This window comes from Microcaecilia unicolor, chromosome 2 (genome assembly GCF_901765095.1).
Source record: "Microcaecilia unicolor chromosome 2, aMicUni1.1, whole genome shotgun sequence".
In the NCBI taxonomy this organism is placed as follows: Eukaryota; Metazoa; Chordata; class Amphibia; order Gymnophiona; family Siphonopidae; genus Microcaecilia; species Microcaecilia unicolor.
In genome coordinates this window covers 267,205,797-267,225,353 of record NC_044032.1, presented here as the reverse complement: position 1 = coordinate 267,225,353, position 19,557 = coordinate 267,205,797, and the positions used below count along the sequence as shown (strand labels likewise).

The window sequence follows — 19,557 nt, the reverse complement described above, 5'->3', positions numbered from 1 at the left end:
TGAACTGAATCCAAATAAAAAGCTTCCAACTCTGATATGTTAAAGTGTCTCCTTGCCTAACTTTAAAGCAGCCTATTTAAACAGGGTCAAAGTTTTCTCTTTCATAGTCTGTTCTGCAGCTGATCTAACCACAGGGCAAGAACATCTGACACCACATAGAAGCCAGGGTTCCTGGTCAAGGACACCCAGATTTCTGTAAATGTAAAAGACATAGAAACCTGCGACTGCAGGAAATAAAGCAAGAAATGATTACGAGTTTACTTTTATTTAAGTTACAGAATCGAGAAACTAAACATTTAAATTCATGGTTCAGAAGAGGAAGGGAATACAGTGACAAATTACTGCAGTTCCAGAGCTATACTGTAATTTGCAAATCATTTGAGATGAAATTTCATTTTAAAATAATTTTTATTTCCCTATAGAATGTGCACATGCATTTTTGTAAAGACTATACTTTCATAGCAAACTCTAGGATTTTGTGCAATGCAAGGGCCCAAAACTTGAACTACAGAAAGTTAAAGCTAAAAGGCAAAGACCATTTCACTCCAAGTTTGAGTTTATTGTAATATGCATGTGCCCAGAATTAAAAGCAGAGAAAACTAGTCATGAGGGAAATGTACAGAATGTCCAAACCGACACAGATCCTCGTCAGTCTGTCACATTGAGTAGACTGCCAGAGAGATGTCCCCTATTGTTTCTGAACCAGGACAAGACCCCACAGCATTTCCTTAATACACACACATTCATACATATAAGAACTGTGATGAGGTAACACAATCTTGAAGTAGACACCAATAAATAAATATGCCTGTATCATTAACATCAAAACAGGATTCACCTCTCAGCATCCCAATATATACAAAGTGTTTCATAATTTGTACATTTTTCACACTGCATTTCCAGCAGCTGAGACCAAGTTATCAGAATGAGACAGTACCCTCTCCCCTTGAGTTTATCCATCTCATGGGCTTGGCCTAACTACCAGCAGTACAATAATTTAAAAACAGCACGACACACAAGACAGGAACCATGTGTGGAGGTGGAAGGGATGGTGATAACGATTTCTGCTCCATCCCTCTCTCCCTTAGGATAACAGAATGTAAAAAGGGACTGGATTTCAGCCATAATCCTTGGCCCAATAAATAATTCCTTCTACAATGTTGGGTTTAGGCTGATACACGAATTATACCATTGATGGGGCTAGATCACTAGAAGGGAGTATGATTGAGCAGGGGAGAATTTCCCAGCTCAGTGAGCATCCAGTAGGTTAAAAGGGACTTGCTACCTGAGAAGGAAATTCAAAAGAGAATCAAACACAGGTGAGAACTACAGAACACCAGTGCTCCACAAGTAGAACAGTAAATTACAGATGGTTGCAAAGGCTTGGTTAGCGCTGGGCCAGACGTGTTCACAATTCACAAGTAACACTGGATATTAACTATGGAACTGTACAGACTCAAGCCCAGAATTGCCATATAAAGTCTTAGAAGCCCAGGGCCTACACTTCTCTCAAACCCTTCTCAGGACATAGCAAAAGCTAGAGCAGTGAAGCAATCAAAGCCCCATTTCCATGTGCAAGTGTGTACTGAACAAAATGTCATAAAGATCCACTCACTATATCTAGAGGTCATGGTCTTAGATACAGCAGCAGAAGCTTGAGGCAACCTTGAAGGACTGCTTGCTAAAATTATCTCTAGGACTAGAGTTCAAGATCCTCCTTATTCTGTTTTGGGATTATTCTCCCATCCCACTCCCCTCCCCCCCACCTCAACAGGTTATTCAGTTTGGGGCACAGAGATGGATGGCCCCTTGGGGTCATCAAATCGGTCCATGGTCTTGAGGCTCATCACCATATGCAGTCCATAGGTCAGAATGAAGACAAGGAGGAAGGTGGTGACCAGGCCCATCCAGATGCCTGCAGAGAAGAAGCCAGAACAGTCGCTTGCATATGAAAAGTTGCCGTAGGTCACGTTAAAGCCTTGAATCTAGGGAGAGAGAAAAGAACATAAGATAAAACAGCAGATTTGAGGGGCTCAGTGTCTATTCAAACCACTGAGTAAATCTTCTGCTTAGTTGGCAGCATAGTGTTCTTCATATACTGCAGCTTAGGTATAAGCTGTGGAAGCACTAAATTTTGTTGCCTAACAAGGTGCCACAAACCGATGCATCCCTTTCCAATCCGCTATTCCCCCACAATCAGGGCTATGGAGTCAGAAGCGGTAAAAATGTACCAATTCCAGCTTCAGATTTAAAAAAAAACACACACACTTCTTTGTCCTTATCTAAAGAGCTGGTAAATATGTTATGTATTTACCAGTACTTGAGATCTAGAACAAAAAATTTAAAGCCCAATAGCAGTAGGAGGAGTCGAGTCGGATAGTAGAAAAATAGAGTTATTGAAGGTTTGGTGTACTGACTCCACAGCTCTGCCCACAATCTTACAGTAGCTAATAAGATTACTTCACAGATGGGTTCTCTTTGCATTGCACATATACAGAAGCCACACCTTTACAAAACAGTCAGTCACTTTCAATATGTCTAAAAATCATAGCCATTGCCACAATTACTATACCTAAGGCACTATACGTAAAAGCTCAGGTACCTGGAACTCCTCAAAGTAGACCATCCAGAGCTGGGTGAAGGAATCTGTGCCTTTAGGCACCAGAATGGAGCCATGCTCTGGGAGGTTGCTTACATAGCCACAGTGAAAGGAGTAGTTGCTGGGGGCAGTAACCTGAGAAGCATTGAAGAAGGCAGCCGAGCTGTTGAAAGACACCTCCAGGTGATTCAGTGTAAACCAGTTACGACCAGACACTGGGTAGTGGCGGTTGAGCATTCGGAACCTGTGCAAAAGAAGCCAGATCAAGTCATAACCTCTTAGAAACTGTTAATGGCAGATAAGGAGAAATTAGGTTTTACCTGATTATTTTCTTTTCATTAATCCCTCCCACTATTCCAGAACCTGTGGAGATAGTTGTGTCCAACTAACAGCTGGTGAAAATAGAGAACTGAAAACTGAGCCGAGTCATCTCTTGACATCCAGTCCAGCTCCTCAGTATTTATGTAGACAAGCAGTAAGGATAAACACGACAACCTTAAACAACTTGCTAATCTAACACTAACCGGATGAGAAAACATTTGTGAACCTCTCTCATCTCTGGACAAATTGTAGAGAACAAGAAATATGCAGGAAGCACTATGTGAGATGACAGTCATTATTTAACCCATTACTTTGCACTGATTAAACATCTCAGAAACCTTGGGTGATCTCTGGAATAGTGGGAAGGACAAATGGAAAGAAAATGATCAGGTAAGACCTAATTTCTCCTTCCATTATGTAGCTTCCCACTATTCCAAAATCAGTGGGATGCTTAAAAGTAAACCCTAGAGTGGGAGGGATCCTGGCACCGCCAAAGCCCCAAAACTGACTTCTGAGCACACCACAACATTCACCCTGTAGTGCTTGGCAAAGGTATGCAGTGTTGACCACATCACAGCCTTGCAAATATCCACCAGAGACAGTAAGGTAGTCTGCTATATGCCTTGTAGAATGAGCCCACAAGGCCTGAGGAGCCTGCTTCCCTGCAAGCAAATAAGCTGATACAATAGTCTCCTTCAGCCATCTAGTAATTGTGGGCTTGGAAGCCATGAGGCCAAGCCTCTGTTTACCAAAAAGCACAGTCTCCGATTTGCAAAACTTATTTGTGACTTCCAGATATGTGATGTAATGAGGACAACACATATCGAGAAGCTTTAAGAAAGAACACCAAGACTTCGCCCCATCTCTGCAAAAGGATGGAAGCTCCACAGATTGGTTGAGATGAAATGCCAATACCACTGGCTACAAGAAGTAGAGAAAGCCTGAAGCTCCGAAACCCTATGTGCCGAGCAGCAGCCACCAATAATGCTGTCTCTAGTGTAAGGAAGGCCTACCGGAGTGGTTCAAAAGGCTTCTGAAGAGCCAGAAGGACTAAATTAAGGTACCACTCTTGACACGGTATACAAGGGAGGCTGCAAGTGACCTCCTCCCCGCAAGAATCAAACAATAGAAGTCTTCTGTAGTTAGCCCCTGAAACAGGCCAAAGCTGCAACCTGAACTTTTAAAGAGCCCAATGCCAATCCGTTCTGGACCCGCTTTGAGAAACACTAGGATGAGCATGATCTAGGCAGAGAAAGGAAGAAAGTACGCGCTCAGTACACCAGCCCTTGAACATCCTCCACACCCTTGCATACGCCATGGATGTACAGCATTTCTGAGCCTGAAGCAAGGTAGCACTGACTGAATCAGAATAACCTTTCAATCTCAACTGAGCCCTTTCAATGGCCAAATTATAAGACCAAAGGAGTATGGATCCCCCATGAGCATCGGACATTGCTTATGTAGGCCATGTACCTGCAGAAGATGGAGAGGGTAGCTGTCCAGCAGTTAAATCAGGTCCACATACCATGGCTTCCACAACCAATCCGAGGCTATGAGACTTATTCGACCCTTTTGACATGCAGACTACCATGAAAAAGAAGAGAAGACATACAGTAGATGTGTCTCCAGCCAGGGCTGCAGTAGGGCAGTGATTCCCCATCGAGCCTGGTTGTTTCCCATAGCTGAAGAGCTTGGGCACTTTTGGTATTCCTTTTGCAATCAAGCACAAAAGTGGAGAACCCCATCAGTCCACTATCAGTTGAAAACCCTGGCTGTACAGTTCCCATTCTCCCGGGTCCAAGGAGTGCCTGCTCAGAAAGTCCTCCTCCACATTGCAGAACCTAGCGATGTGAGCTGCCAACAAGAAGAGAAGATTTTTTTTTCCTGCCCAACTATGAGGGAGTATGCCTCCACCACCATTGGACAGCTGAGGGCCCCCCCTTGCTTGTTGATAAGCCACTGCAGTCGCATTGTTGAAGAAAACTCAGACCGGGGCCCCCCTACCAGAAAGGGAGTGAAGTCAAGTAAGGCAAGTAAGGCATTCTGCACTGCCCTGAGCTCCAAGTGATTTATTGACCACAAATTCCTGTTCCGTCCAGGTACCCTGTGCCAGATGGAACTTGTAATGAGCTCCCTAACCCAACATGCTGGCATCCATTATCACCACCTCCCACTGTGTTATCAGAAAGGGTACTCAGACAATCAAATCCCTGGGTGACAACCACCACTGCATACTCCATCTAGCAACCAGCATCCAAGGAAGATGAAGGTTGTACTTCCAAGACACTGGAGACCAGCACCTGAGAAGAGACTCCTGTAATGGCTGCCAAAGGAAGGACACTACCACCATCATAACCTTGATAAATGTTCTTGGTGCCCTAGCAAAACCGAAGGGCAAAGCCCTGAACTGGAAGTGATGACCAGCAGCACAAAATGTAAAAACCTCTGATGCAGCAGCCATGGGTATATGCAAGTATTCCTTCTTGAGAGATCAAGGATGGTGAGAAATTCTCCTGTTTGAATCAAGCTATGACTGTTCTTAGTGTTTCTATGTAAAAGTGGGTCACTTGGAGGCAAAGGTGCTTTCCTCCTTTGGGACAATGAAATAGTAGATGGTTGTCCCTGTTCAGCCTGGAGAACTGGAACAATGGCCCGGAGCACCAGTAAGGAATCTACAGTGGCCTGAACCTCGACCACCTTGGTTCCCTTTTGACAAGGAGACTGCAAGAAGAGGAGAGGGGTGACTGGGTAGGAGATTTCCAACTTGTAACCTTTTGTAAAAAAATATGCAGAACCCACTGGTCCGATGTGATTTTGGCCCACTCCTCCCCAGACTCCTGAAGACGTCCTCCCACCACAGTAAGAGAAGAGTGGATCAGCCTTGTATCATTGTGAAGCTCAGGAAGCAGTGGGTGCTCTAGCTGACTGAGAGAAGGTCTTCCTGTCTGCACAAAAGGAAAACTGGCATGCTTGAAAGCGGGACTTCTGACCAGACCAGTACCACCTGCTGTCTCATAATCAAGATTGAGAGCCCCTTGAAGATGGATGACCAGAGGCTTATGGTCTGTCAACTGCTGTGGCTTAGTTTCTCCTAGTTCTTTCACCAAATTACTGATACCATCTCCAAACAGCCACATGCCCCAAAAGGGCAGTTTAACTGGACACGACTGACGCTGCATTCGCTGCCCAATGCCACAACCAGAGTTGCAAACATGTCATGACAGCTAGACATACTGTGGACCATAACCCATAACACGTCATAAATAGCATCCGCTCAAGTAGGCCAACTCCACTTCCAGCTGGGTGTTATATGGCACCCGTCTTGTGTTGGCAACTGCTGATGCCACTTCAGGCATTCTCTTGCCACAAACGAGCTGCACACTGTTGCTTGAAGAATAAAGAGGCCACTTCAAAAGGCTTGTTTCAGAACGCCTTCTAGCTTCCTATCCTGTAGGTCTTAGGGCAATGCCCCCTTTCACCAGTAAGGTGGTCTTCTTAGTCACCACCATAACAAGAAGTCCACCCTGGGAAGCTGCAATTTAACTTTCTCCTCCGGAACCAAAGGGTAGAGACAAGTCATGGCTTTTCCTACTCTCAGCCTTGTGTCTGGTGAAACCCATTCTGCTATAATCAGGTCCTGAATGTCTGGGTGGGGCGGTCTGCCCCGGGTGCAAAACTAAAGGGGTGCTGTACTCCTGCTGCTTCAGTCCCTCTATTCAGGCCGCCACTGCTGCCTCTCCTATGGCTGGTCCCATGCCTTTCTCAAGCCTCCACCCCTGCTGGGCCGCTGCCTCTCTTGTCCTCTGGCTGGTCTCGAGCCTTCTTCCACCACCACCACTGCTACTTCTCCTCCTGCAGACTAGCAGTGGTGACGGCAAACAAAATCAGGAAGATCGCGGCGTCTGCACTACCTGTGGCTGCCAATACCGCCCCTCTGATGTCACTTCCTCTTCCATTCCGGAGCACAGCTAGCAGCCATGAGTAGATAAAGCCCTGCAATCTTTTTGACATTTTGTAGCTTTTTGTTTTTTTGCTGCTAGTTTTTGGAGCGGGAGTGAGAGCAGGAGCAGCAGGAGCATGGGAGGAGGGATTGGATTAGGTGAAAAGGAGAGAGAGAGGGCACAGGATGGAAGGAAGAGTGAGGGCAGACATGGAAGTAGAAGAGGGCAGACAGTGGGCAGAGAGAGAGAGGTTAGACCCTGAATGGAAGGGAGAGAGAGGGTGGATGGAAGAAGGGGCATATAGAGGGAGGGCAGACCCTGGATGGGAGAGAAAGGGAAGATGGTGGATGGAAGGGGCAGAAGCAGAGAACGCAGATGCTGGATGGAAGGGAGAAAAAAGGAAGATAGTGGTTGGAAGGGGCAGAGGGAGAGGGGGGCAGACAGTGGTTGGAAGGAGCAGAGGGAGAGAGGGCAAACAGTGGTTGGAAGTGGCAGTAGGAGAGAGGGCACACAGAGATAGTGCAGATCTTGGATGGAAGAGGGAGAGAGTGCAGATAGTGGTTGGAAGGGACAGAGAGAGGGCAGATAGTGGTTGGAAGGGACAGAGGGAGAGAGAGGGGAGGCAGTGAATGGAAGGGGCAGAGAGAGAGAGGGCAGACGCTGGATGGCTGGGGCAGAGAGAGAGGGCAGATGCTGGATGGCTGGGGCAGAGAGATAGAGAAGGCAGGTGCTGGAAGGAAGGGAGAGAGTGAAGAGAAGATGAAAAAAGCAGAAACCAGAGACAACAATGGTAGATAAAATAATTATTTTTCTTTTTGCTTTAGGATAAGTAGTATTGTAACTGTGTTAATACATGTTTATAAACAGAAAATGGAAATAAGGTATTCTTTTTATTGGACTAATTTTAATACATTTTGACTAACTTTCAGAGACCAAAACCCCCTTCCTCAGGGCAGGACAGGATACTGTAACAGTAGTAGACTGGATTGACCTGAGGAGGGAGGTTTTGGCTTCTAAAAGATAAATGTATTAATCCAATAAAATTGTATTTTATTTTCCATATTTATTTTATTTTTATGTGTTAATTTGTTAAGTGGTGATTGGTATTTGTTAGATTTTCAAATTTACATCTGCTATCTTTCCCCCCTGTTTACTAAGCCGTGTGGCAATTAGCACACTGCAGGGGGTGGGGGGGGGGGGAGTTATATTTTGCACAGTACTAGGGGATATACATCACTATCACTGTTTCTGTGGTGTTGCATTGTATGCAGAGTCTGGCTTCTTGGGGGTTCTGTTAAATTTTTGTCTAAATATTTCTATTTTTAGTTTGTGGTTACTTATTCTGTAGTGGATTAGGGTGTATCTATGTCTATGGTTTTCTGCTGGTATTGTCTGTGCAGGATTGACAATCTGTACTATTCTGGCTGGTTTAGTTTTACAATAGGTGTATTGATTTTCTAGTGCTCACTGCAATGTTTAACATGTTGCCTTTTCCTAGGTACACCCTTGTGTGACTGATAGAAGTTACTGCTTATGGTATGGCAGAATTGCTCTGTAGGTCCTGAGTAACATTTGTTGTGATTTGTATTCTCAGTATGCCTAGTAGTGAATTTTTTTTTTTTTTTTTGGGGGGGGGGGGGGGAGGGTGTTAAAAAAAATGATCAGTCCAGGGTGTTAAATACCCTAGGTATGCCACTGTGTCTGGATGCATCTGGAAGGCCTTAGAAGGACCTATAAGCCCCCCCTCAACCGATGAAAATGGAACTCCTGACACCAAAGCAGAAGGCTCCTCAATGGAAAGCACAACCAGTTCCTCAGAAATAAGAGTACGGAGCTCCTCTTTATGAAACAACCTCAGTACTTTCAGATTATCTCCCTCCTCTAACAGCTCCTTCAACGATAGTCTGTTCAGAGGAGCCAAGGCCACATCAGATAAAAATTGCCTACTCCTAGAGGTCTAACCAAGATCTCTTAGGAGCTAGAGGGGCAGCAAGGCAAGAAACTGAAGCACCTTACAGCAACTCTGACTGTCCCTGCTTCAATAAATAGGTCTGTTGTGAGCAATATAAAATCTGGAGAAAACAAAGGTCCCAATGCATCTGAAATCTCTGTCAGGCTTGAGACTGTAAAATGGCGGCTGTGCTCTGCATATGATCAGACAGAGGCTGTTCCTCACTGCCAGCCAGCCAGCCCCAACAAAATGGCACCTGTTTCTACGCTCTCCTGCATAAAACTGTACACCAGCCCTGCTGGAGAGCCCGAAGTCCCCAGCATATTCAGATGCTATGCCAAATACAAAGACTTGCTGCCGCCGACCATTTTCTCCGCATCCTGCAGGATTTCTGACTTGCACGTACTAAAACGCCTCGATGCCAGCTGGCGGGTCCCACAGTGCATACACTACTTAACTGCCTCCACAGGAGTCGCCATGCACCCCAACTATCACAAGTGCAGCACAACAAAGTCCCAAGCAGTGAGTCAGGATCCCTCCCCTGCACCAAGTAGAACTTGCAACCTTTCAAGCGGTTCTAAACCAAACTTCAGTTGGACTTACCACTGCCAGCTGCTCCCCCCAAGCTCAGAGTCTCCACAAGTCTTACCCCAGATGAGAAAGGATCAGGACTGATACTCTCTGTCTCATGCTCTCCAGTATACCGCTTTTGTTTTTCTTTTTTTAAGGTTGTTGTGCTGGAAAAGGAGCATTCCACAGGAAACCGGGGAGAGGTGAAGGAAGGGAAGAAATAAGTTCATGGGGTACCACAGACAGGTATCTGAAGACCTCCAGATATGACTCTGCAGACTCAAACCACCCACAAAGCTCAACTGGGAACCAGGAGCAAATCATTCAGAACCAGAGGCTGAAAAGTGTGTCCATCTACCTGCTGGATTCAGAAAATACTGATGAGCTGGGTTGGATGCCAAGAGAGATATGTCCATCAACCAGCAGGTGGAGATAAAGAACTGAAAACTGAGCTTAAACACTAACTATCCCCAAAGCATCTTAGTGGAAAGCTACATAATTGAATTCTCTCTTGGCCCATCCATTCTGCCCAGCTGCTGTGACTACAGACCTAACTCAAGGTCCAGTCATCTCTCCCCTTCCCCATCTGCTCTTTGTGATCTTGGGCAAGTCATTTCACACTCCACTGCCACATGTACAAATTGTGACAAGGAAATATGTTCTATACTTAAATATAACTTGTTCTGAATGACCAGTGAAAGGGTGTGAGCTAAATCCAAATAGTCTGACACACATATTGTTCAAGTTCTATCTGTTTGGCTTGCTAGCTTTTCTGTAGCTAGAGATCATCACATTGGTCTGGTGTGCTTTTCAATCAGTACAGAAAATCAGAGGGAGCTCTGTTTGACTCCATATTTGTGGCTGCTCCTAGGGATATTATTGGTCCATATACAAGACAGCCCTGTGTTTGGGGAGGAAGGTTTAAGTGAGTGATACTTACGTCAGGGTGACAGGCAAACCTCGGAAGATATTTTTGTAAGTCAGCGCAAGCCTAGGGACAGAGATGGAAGAAAGCAGAATAGTTAGTATACCTGTTAATGAGAAGCCTGTGGGTTACTGCCCATTACAATCCACATTTTTCACCAAGTACAACTCTAGCAAAGCAGATTATAGTCTATAAAACATAGAACAACATTACAGTCCAAAGTAAAATATACTTTACAAATAACGAATTATACTATTCCATAAACTTCAAGCGATAGCAGTCGGATCACTATTTAAAAATACCAGTCTTAAGAGCTATGATCCAATCTCAAATTTGCCTTATAACAGAAGAGCCAGTAGCTCTACAACTAAAGAATTTGTAGATAAACATTCCGGATACTAGTTAGGATCACAAAACACCACAGTACAAGAATGACCCTGCATAATTACTGATCACCTAAGGCTGGAGCTAAACAGAGGTGTTGATTCACTACTGCTTCCTGTACACTTTAAGGTAGTGTTGAAATAGTCTACTTCATCAATTAACTACTACTGGAATTTCAGCTGTATCCCTCAAGTGGTTTAGTTGGCACATTGTTACTCTCTCCCTTATTTAATATTTTCCTTTGGTCACTGTTTGCCACTTTTAAGAATTAGAGGATCCTTCACTCATATGTGCAAATGGCACACAACTGTGTCCTCTTGGATCCAAATGGAGAGGCATGTCTGGGTTTTCTGAATGTCAGATTTCAATGGCTTCACAGCTGCAATGTAACTAGTTAAAACTAAACCCACATTAAAAACCCCAAAAACTCACAAGTGCTGTGGGCAAGGAAAAGTGATACTTCTGTCTATAAAGCACTGTACATGGAGTATCATTTTTGGTGAAGGACACAGGCATGGAGGTTTTGAATGATGCTTGATTATCATTTGAACTGCACAACTGTTTTCTCAATAGATGCTGCTGTTTTCACGTACACAGGTTAAGAGTCATTTGTCAAATCACATTTAACCCAGGCTTCCCTCCAGGTTGGGGGTGGGGGAGAGCCATACTTTTAAAGCATAGGAGCTAAAAGGGGCTTAACAGGATAGTTCCTGTTGAATATTTGATCTATTAACATTTCACACTATTGAGGATTTCTGTGCCCTAGGGACACAGCCATAGAAATCATGTATTACTATCTTCAGCTCAGGCCAATCTTCACTTCAAGGTATATAAAGGTGTATTTAGCACAGTATTTAACTCTATTTGAGGTGGTGTGTTTAGGCCCTTTGGATGGTAAGGGGATGATATCCAAAGTATCTATGCCTAGTGCACCAAGCAAATTCAAATATCTTGATCAATCGGGAGAGGGATATGGGGTTTTCCTTGTCCGAGAAGTGGAAGGTAATTCATCAGACCGTGGAAAGATATTGTGTCGCCACCCCCCTCCCCCAAATCACTCTTGTGGAGAACAGTGAGAAACTTCTCTATAGATGGTACCTACTGCCAGAGATTGCACAACACATATGGGGGAATACTGGCAAATTGCTGGCCTAAGTGTGGTGAGCTTGGTACTTTTTTTTCACTTGTTGTAGTAGTGAAAAGAAGTACAGAGGAACTGGGGAGGGAGTGGGGGGGGGGGGGGGGGAGCATAACCTCTGGAAACTCTGATAATGCAAATGTTCCACAGGAATGTAAGATCTTATTGCATTAGAGGCCACAGGTAATTAATAAGAAGCAGCAGGAGCCAATTAAGTCTGCACTATAGCAGTGAAATTGCTTCTGTCTGGAAGAATGGAAGCTTAAATCGTCAGGGTTAACGACTAGTTTGGACAAGCTCTCCTTCAAAGATGGGCAGCAATAAGAAAAGGGTAACATCTTTCAGGCTATATGAAAAGTAGGTGAAAAACAATATAGGAATGTAAGCAGCAGTATTGGCAAAGCACCCAGGGTGAGCAGTGAAGCATGAATACTTGTCTGGACTGAATGGATTGAACTAGAGTAAAATGGACGGACGGACGGACGGACGGACGGAAGGGGGGGGGGGGGGAGTACAAGAAATGAAGAAAACTGTGTTAAAAAGAATACTGTTGTATAAAGGTTTGTGGTGTATAAATTTAACGTTTATAAAAACTAAAAAAAAAAAAAAAAAAGTCATTTGCCTGATTCTTGAACAAGCTCATTTTACAAAATCCTGTCCTGCTTACACAACTGCAATAGGTGATTCCTTGGATTGCTAAAGAAATGGCTGGGCAGGCTCCAGCTGGTCCCAAATGGAGCAACTCGACCGCAGAAGTACAAATTCAAACAGCATAGGTTACCTATATTTGCTTCCAATTTGAGTCACATTCAATTTAATGTTTCAGCTCTAGCCTTTAAACCATTGCATGGCATGAGGCATACTACTTGTGCAGGAACTTGGTGAAATCAATCCTCGGTGGTTGTCTGCACTTGGGGAAGAAGGAGGTCCTCAAAGGAGCCTACTGTAAGAGGTATGCTTGTATGCGCTCAGAAATCTGTGAAGCCACACAACTGTGGAACAAATTTCCACGTACGTTATCCTGATGAGCTACAGAAGGGGGCTAAAGACCTGGCTACTTTAAATATTATGAGCTGCCTTTATGAAATTGACTAGTTAGAAGTTTTAACTCTGAAGGACAGATAGCAGAGACTGTGTGGTTATATGCACATGATTTTCTTGCTATGAGGCACTATTTCCTGCTAAAGACATAAGAATGGAAGCAGTTCAGAGAAAAGCAACAAAAATGGTACTGGGTTTGTGCCAAAAGATATATGGAGAAGAGACTTGAAGGCCTGTATCTGTATACCTTCGAGGAAAGGAGGGACAGGCAAGATATGTTACAGATGTTTAAATATTTGAAAGGTATTAATATACAGGTAAATCTTTTTCAGAGATGGGGAAGGGGTAGAACTAGAGGACATAGATTGAGGTTGCAGGGTAGCAGACTTAGGAGTAACAACAGGAAATGCTTTATTCAGAGAGTGGTGGATGGCTGGAATAACTTCCTGATGGAGGTGCTGGGGACAAAAGCAGTGAAGGAATTCAAAAACCATGTGGGTGAACAGAGGATCCCTATATGGAAAGAGCATGGAATCAAAGCAAAACTTAAATGACCTTCTCACTTTAAAGAGGCATAGAGGGGTGTAAGCTGCAGGGAGCAGCCACCTTATTGGATAGATTAGATGAACCATACAGGTCATTATCTGCCTTCATTTACAATGCTACCATGTTTATGTTGTGTCGTTCTGTATACCTCTGTCCATTGGATTTGTGTGTTTTAAGCTGCATAGCTAAGATTATTGAACATTCTATTTGTTCTCCATTTTGAGCATAATTGGCAGGACATAAGAAAACTCAACACTTTCCCCTCATATTCACAGACTGCTCCCCAACCAGTTATACACAGCTTCACTGCCTCCAGACTGTGAAGCATGAACTCATGCATGAAGAGCAAAGGGTTTTCAGGTCCCATTGCAGCTGTATGTGTCCAGTACTCACACAGCAGACTCATTGGTGCAGGTGGACCCCTCAGTGCTGACTATGGAGGAGTGGAAGGTCTGATTGGTCAGGTCCACAGCGGGCTCCTTGTCATAGGCCAGGGAGATGTTCTTGGCCCAGAAGAGGATGCAGGGATTATTCTTCGGATAGGCCAGTGGAGGATAAGTAGCTGGGGCCGCAGTCGACACCTGCAGTAGTTGCCGGCCAGTGCTTCCCATAGAGGAAACATCTCTGGATGCCTGGAAAAGATATACAGAGTTACATTTCAGTATAACAAGAATAAAATGGAAACAGTTTGGGAGTAATTTGTGAGTCTTAAAGCAGACTGGACAGCCAGGTGATTTTTTTTTTGCTAGATTTCCTTGTGTTAAAGGGGTTTCAACATACCCGGGAGGGTCCTGTTGCTGTGAGTATTGCAGTGTAGGGCACCTCTTCTGCTTTCAGAACACTGAGCACCTGACCCAGGGCAGCATCTACAGACAGCAACAGAGAAGAAAGAAAGCAAGCCCTGGTGGTGAGAGGGAGAAGGTGGTGGTAATAGTTTCAAGTTTTATCATGACTGAAGTGCTGCTAGATGTACACAGCACTGTACATCTACACAAAAAGAAACCATCCCTGTGTTTATTTATGCATTCTTATATCCCACTGTTATCCAAAAACAAAGTTTTGGTTCAAAGTGGCTTACAAATCATATTCTGGTTTGCAGTTACAGTATTTGTTTACATTTACAAGTTTTGGTTTATCGTGATGGTTTACAAGTGCAGTTTATATTTAAGTTTTAGTATTTATATAATGGCTGTGATTATTTTTCAGAATGGACATTGATTGCTAAGTTAATTTGTTGCCCTCTGTGCAAACGATTTAGGGGTTCCACAATTTAGAATATTGGTCTGGATGAGGTATCAACTGTTTTCATCCTTATCTGCTGCATCATCAAGTCCATTAGATCAGTGTTTCCCAAGTCCAGTCCTGGAGTACCCCTTAACAGTCAGGTGTTCAGGATATCCACAGTGAATATGCATGAACTTGATTTGCATACACTGCCTCCATTCTATGCAAATCTCTTTCATTCATATTCATTGTGGATATCCTGAAAACCTGACCGGCAAGGGGTACTCAAAGACTGGACTCGGGAAACACTGCACTAAATGCTTGTTTGACATTACTGAAGATATTACGATACTATCTCCCAAATTCATAAGAAACTATTTGCCAAAATGTTGAAACTTTGTTTTTGACTGTTCTGAATCTATGAATTGCTCCCACTGTGTCCTGTGGGACAGATGATAAGCTATCAAAATGACAGTTACCCCAAAAATTAACTAGGCCCAGAGTATGTTGCCTCTCCTCCTACCTACCACTTTATTCAAACAATTGCAACGGATCCCCACCCTATTTCTATGAAAAACAAAGCCCCGTGCATTGAACTGGTGGAGTTAAAGCTTCATTCATTTCCCATACTTAGGGAGCCCTTCAATCAAAATTTAATGGTGTGACTTGAAAATTGCAGCTGACTTTGTGAGCCTGATAGTCACTGATGCAGAATACAAAACAGGACACCTCATCTGTTCTCTATGGCTGGTTATAATTAACCTGAGCAGCTCGAACGATATGAAGCTAAGTTTATTATGTTTGAAGCACTACAGTTTGAACTGGGCATTGTTTTACTTAATCACACACACAATTTGTTTTCAGTGGAGTCAGATGATTAATGCAACTTTAATCTAATGTTTAAGAACAGTTACAGCTCTAGATATAGTGTTTGAACATATGAGCAACTGGGAGTTGCTTTTTGTCAACTGTTACTGAAACAGTTTTCTCCACATAATTTAATTTATAAGTTCTAGGTGGTCTAGATTTATAGATTATAAGAGGAGTTTTTAATTATATTTATATATTTTTTTTTTGGGGGGGAGGGCACCCTTTGCACATGGCAGCCTAGACGTAGCTGATCTTTTGACAGACTGGGAACTGAAAGACATAACCAGATCCTTTGCCCTACCCCCACTCTGGATGTAGGATTTATAATATACTAAGTTCAAAGGCAACAAATAGAAAAACAGTAGTGTCCAAGAAGTCTGGGAATTGAGATCTGGAAGATATATTGGATCCCACCCCCAAGCAGTGGGTGAAATTTTGGGGGCCCAGAGCATACACATGTCACTCGTAGCGTTTAACACAATCTTTTGTTCCTAACCCATCAAACTTTCTTTACTCCATTGAAAATATCCACCAAGTTTCCTGGGGAAGACAGTCGCTGCTGGTCTTGTGCGTGAGTGATCCAGTATATAAACCACATGTATGGCAACCTAGTGGCCTGGAATCTGGATGCAAATTAGAAGGATCCAAACAACCATCATAAAATAATAATCTGGAAATCCACAGGAATCAAAACCAGATATATATCAATTTTATGCATTACACTGCTGTCACGTACTGGCTCTGCTGCGCACCGCCGACTCCTGCCACATTCTCCCACACACTGCCGAACCCTACCATGCTTGGAGGCAGCCGCTCTGCTGACTTCCGGTGCATGCAGGCACAGCCGTTCCGGTGGCGGGCTAGCTCTGGTGGTCTGTTTTGGGTCCTGGCTGGGGCTGTTTGGCAGTCCTAGCGCCTCTGGGGCCACACTCTCGACTGGGTTTCTCGGCGGGGCATCTAGGGGTGGAGCTCTATCAGACACCTTCCCTTTATATTCCCTACCTCTCGCCTCACTCAGAGCCTCAGTATTGGTCTTCCGCTGTGGTTCTGCCTTTTTCTTGTGAGAACTGCTGCCTGACCTTTGCCTGGATATTGATGCCTCTCCTGCTTGCTGCCTGACCTGACCTCTGCCTGGACTCCAACCCTCCAAGTCCTGCTAGCTGCCTGCACCTAAGGGCTGAACCAGGTCCAGGTGAAGAACTCGAAGCTTGTCGGCTAGATCACCCTTTGGGTAGTCACTCAAGGGCTCGCTTCCACTTCCCAGGGGAACAATGTGATAATTACATTAAAATGGTGAACTGGTGAACAGATTTTACACAAGTAAAAACAAGCAAGTGGTGAACATGGTGTGTCTATAGAAAACATAGAAAAGTAGCAGCTGAAACATTCAACTGTCTCAGTTTAAATCAGCAGAGATGGAAATCTTTGGAAAATTTTGTAGAATCATATTTAAAAGTAATGACATTTATTATGTTCACTTTGCAATCATTTCAATAAAACAAAATTGCATTTTCACTTTAATGGATATGCTTGACCAGTATCTGCTCTAGTCTCAATATAGGAGAAATGGAACACGTTAATAAAATATATAAACACATCAAGAAATATAACAAATCATGAAATACATTCTAGTACAAGTTAATCCATATAACCTACCCTCCCCCTAACTGCTCCTTCTCAAGATGGGCTTGGCTACATTACTCCATACTACTTGAAACTTCCTCATATATAAAAAAATGCAACCACCATGAACTCAAAATCTTAAGATGTTTTTGGAGGTTGGGTTGGTGTCTTACCTATTTACTTCTTTCTGTCTAAAAAGAAGGCAGCATATTAGACCCATCCATCCCTTAAGTCCTGCACCCACTGTATTGTGCCTCTTGGGGTCAGCCAGTAATGACATTAGCAAATCAGAATATCCCTTATGACAAGAGCTTTCCTTTGTCTCCATTTGGCTCTTGTGCCTCATTTTTAATTCCCAATCCCACCACTGACTGTGTATGACATTGGGGGAATCTCTATTTCCCTGCATCTCAGTTCACACACTATAATTGAATAAGAATGCTAGCCCTTCTTTCAAGGAGCTGTCAGCCAAACCAAAGGCTAAATCCAACTGGCAGTTTCTGATACCAGAGTGTTTGCCTTACTCATGGCTGGAGGACAATGCCAAAAAAAAAAAAAAACAGCTCATATGAAAGTTATGGTACCTGTGCCTGGAATCAAATCCTAAGAAATTTTCATCAACTCGCCAAAAAGCTGAGAACTCACCATTGCCACTGAGAACCTCTGTGGGAGACATCAAGCTGGTGCTGGAAGGAAAAATGTGAAACAAAATAAATCACTCATAGCTTGAAAGGAACAGGATCTGTATGCAGGACTGCTCCTATGACAGGGTAAAATCAGGACAATCATCCAGAGCTGTGCATTTGGAATATCCTAGTGGTTAGAGCAGGAGGCAAGAAACCAAGGAAGCAAGGGTTCAAATCCCACCGACTCTCCTTGCTCACTTAAGCAAGTCATTCCACCACTGTATGTCCTCTAGGGTCAGTGAAATACTGCACTTGAATTTAACTTGCCTTGAGCTATCAATGAAAAGGAGTAAGCAAAACTCAAATTAAAACACACTTATGAGACTGTACCTGTACTTTAGTTTCACAATATACAGCAAGTTTTAGGGTACAAATTCAGAAGCTGAAGGGTAAATAAACATATAATGAAAAGAGGCTCGTTGATACGATAATATCATACCCGGCAGTGTAGGGCAGCCTGACCACCAGCAGTGAAGGGATGCTCCCATTCAGCTTCAGCTCCCACAGTGTGGCCTGGTCAATATGCAGTGGGCTGGTGCCCAGCTTCTCCTTCAGGTAGGCTGAAAGGGTGCTGGCAGCATACCAGTCTACTGAAGGCAGCACCAGGGAAGAAGGTGAGGACTCCAGCACACTCTACAAAAACAAACAGAGAGGTTATACAATCCAGCAGCTAAGATCCCTTCCAACCTCCTACACACATACAGCTCTGTAAATGCCTTACCTCCAAGGTGGAAAAAGCGGTGTCCTGTTTGTTGCTGAACACTCCTCCGTATGCTGTGAAATCTTCAAGGCTCAGCTGTGAGAGTAAATAAAGCAAAATTGTTTATCTGCAAGAGGTGTTCTGAGGACCGCAGGATATAAATCCTCTCTGAAGGATGATATCCACCGCACTGGGCGCTGTTGGTGATAACTAGCTCCTGAAGTTTACAGAGTTTTACAGCATGGTCATCTGTGCACGTACATGACATCCTTGCTGATGGTAGGGCCACCTCAGATCTATAATCAACCTAACAGTTCAGTGGACTGTAGGGGACTGCAACAAAAAAAAAAATGGACATTATTCTTTGTGACTCCCCTGCCAGACTGCAGCTCTTCTAAGTCTCAGGAAAGTCCACACTGGGCCTCTTGAGTATGTACAAGGGGTCTCTCACTCATAACCATCCCTCACCTCATTCCAAAATATAGCTGAAAACATGTCTAGAGGGAAAGGAGAACTGGACAGTGTGACTGCACTCTTGCTGTGCACAGAGAGCCCTTATTACAGAGAAGTAATTCTGCCTTCTACATGGACAAGTGGAGGATGTCCTGCCACACAACAAGTGATTCCCAAGCTGTGTGTTGCCTTTGAATTAGGCTATTAGGGCAATTACAAACAGTTCTTTTGGACAGATGGAGACATGAAAATTCTTCAAGCAAACAGGTTCTGTATTACAAGAACATAAGAACCACCATACTGGTTCAGACCAACGGTCCAGCTAGCCCAGTATCCTGTTTCCAACAGTGGCCAATCCAAGTCACAAGAACCTGGCAGAAACCCAAATAGTAGCAATATTATAGTATGGCTAAAGACCGTGCCTAAATGAAAGTATGAGTCCAGACAAGAATGCCTAGGGAAAGCATGGACTGATGACCAGGTTGCAGTTTTACATACCTTTTATACAGAGAAGCAGACCAGAGGTTAGCTATAGATGTGGATTTCATTTGGAGCTAAAAGGAATATGAACTGAACTGACATAAC

General features: G+C 43.8%; 1 protein-coding gene across 1 annotated transcript in view; it reads right to left on the bottom strand.

Moving 5' to 3' along the window:
• Positions 1 to 246: 246 nt before the first annotated feature.
• Positions 247 to 19,557, bottom strand: part of ATP6AP1 (ATPase H+ transporting accessory protein 1) — a 29,666-nt gene continuing 10,355 nt past the window's right edge. Inside the window, exons 3-10 of the mRNA XM_030194145.1 lie at positions 18,541 to 18,615; positions 18,259 to 18,452; positions 17,779 to 17,819; positions 14,197 to 14,282; positions 13,810 to 14,048; positions 10,323 to 10,373; positions 2,603 to 2,843; positions 247 to 1,985 (exon numbers count right to left, since the gene is read on the bottom strand). Coding sequence (XP_030050005.1) covers positions 1,776 to 1,985; positions 2,603 to 2,843; positions 10,323 to 10,373; positions 13,810 to 14,048; positions 14,197 to 14,282; positions 17,779 to 17,819; positions 18,259 to 18,452; positions 18,541 to 18,615 — 1,137 coding nt within the window. The 3' untranslated portion in view covers positions 247 to 1,775. The remainder of the gene's footprint in view (positions 1,986 to 2,602; positions 2,844 to 10,322; positions 10,374 to 13,809; positions 14,049 to 14,196; positions 14,283 to 17,778; positions 17,820 to 18,258; positions 18,453 to 18,540; positions 18,616 to 19,557) is intronic.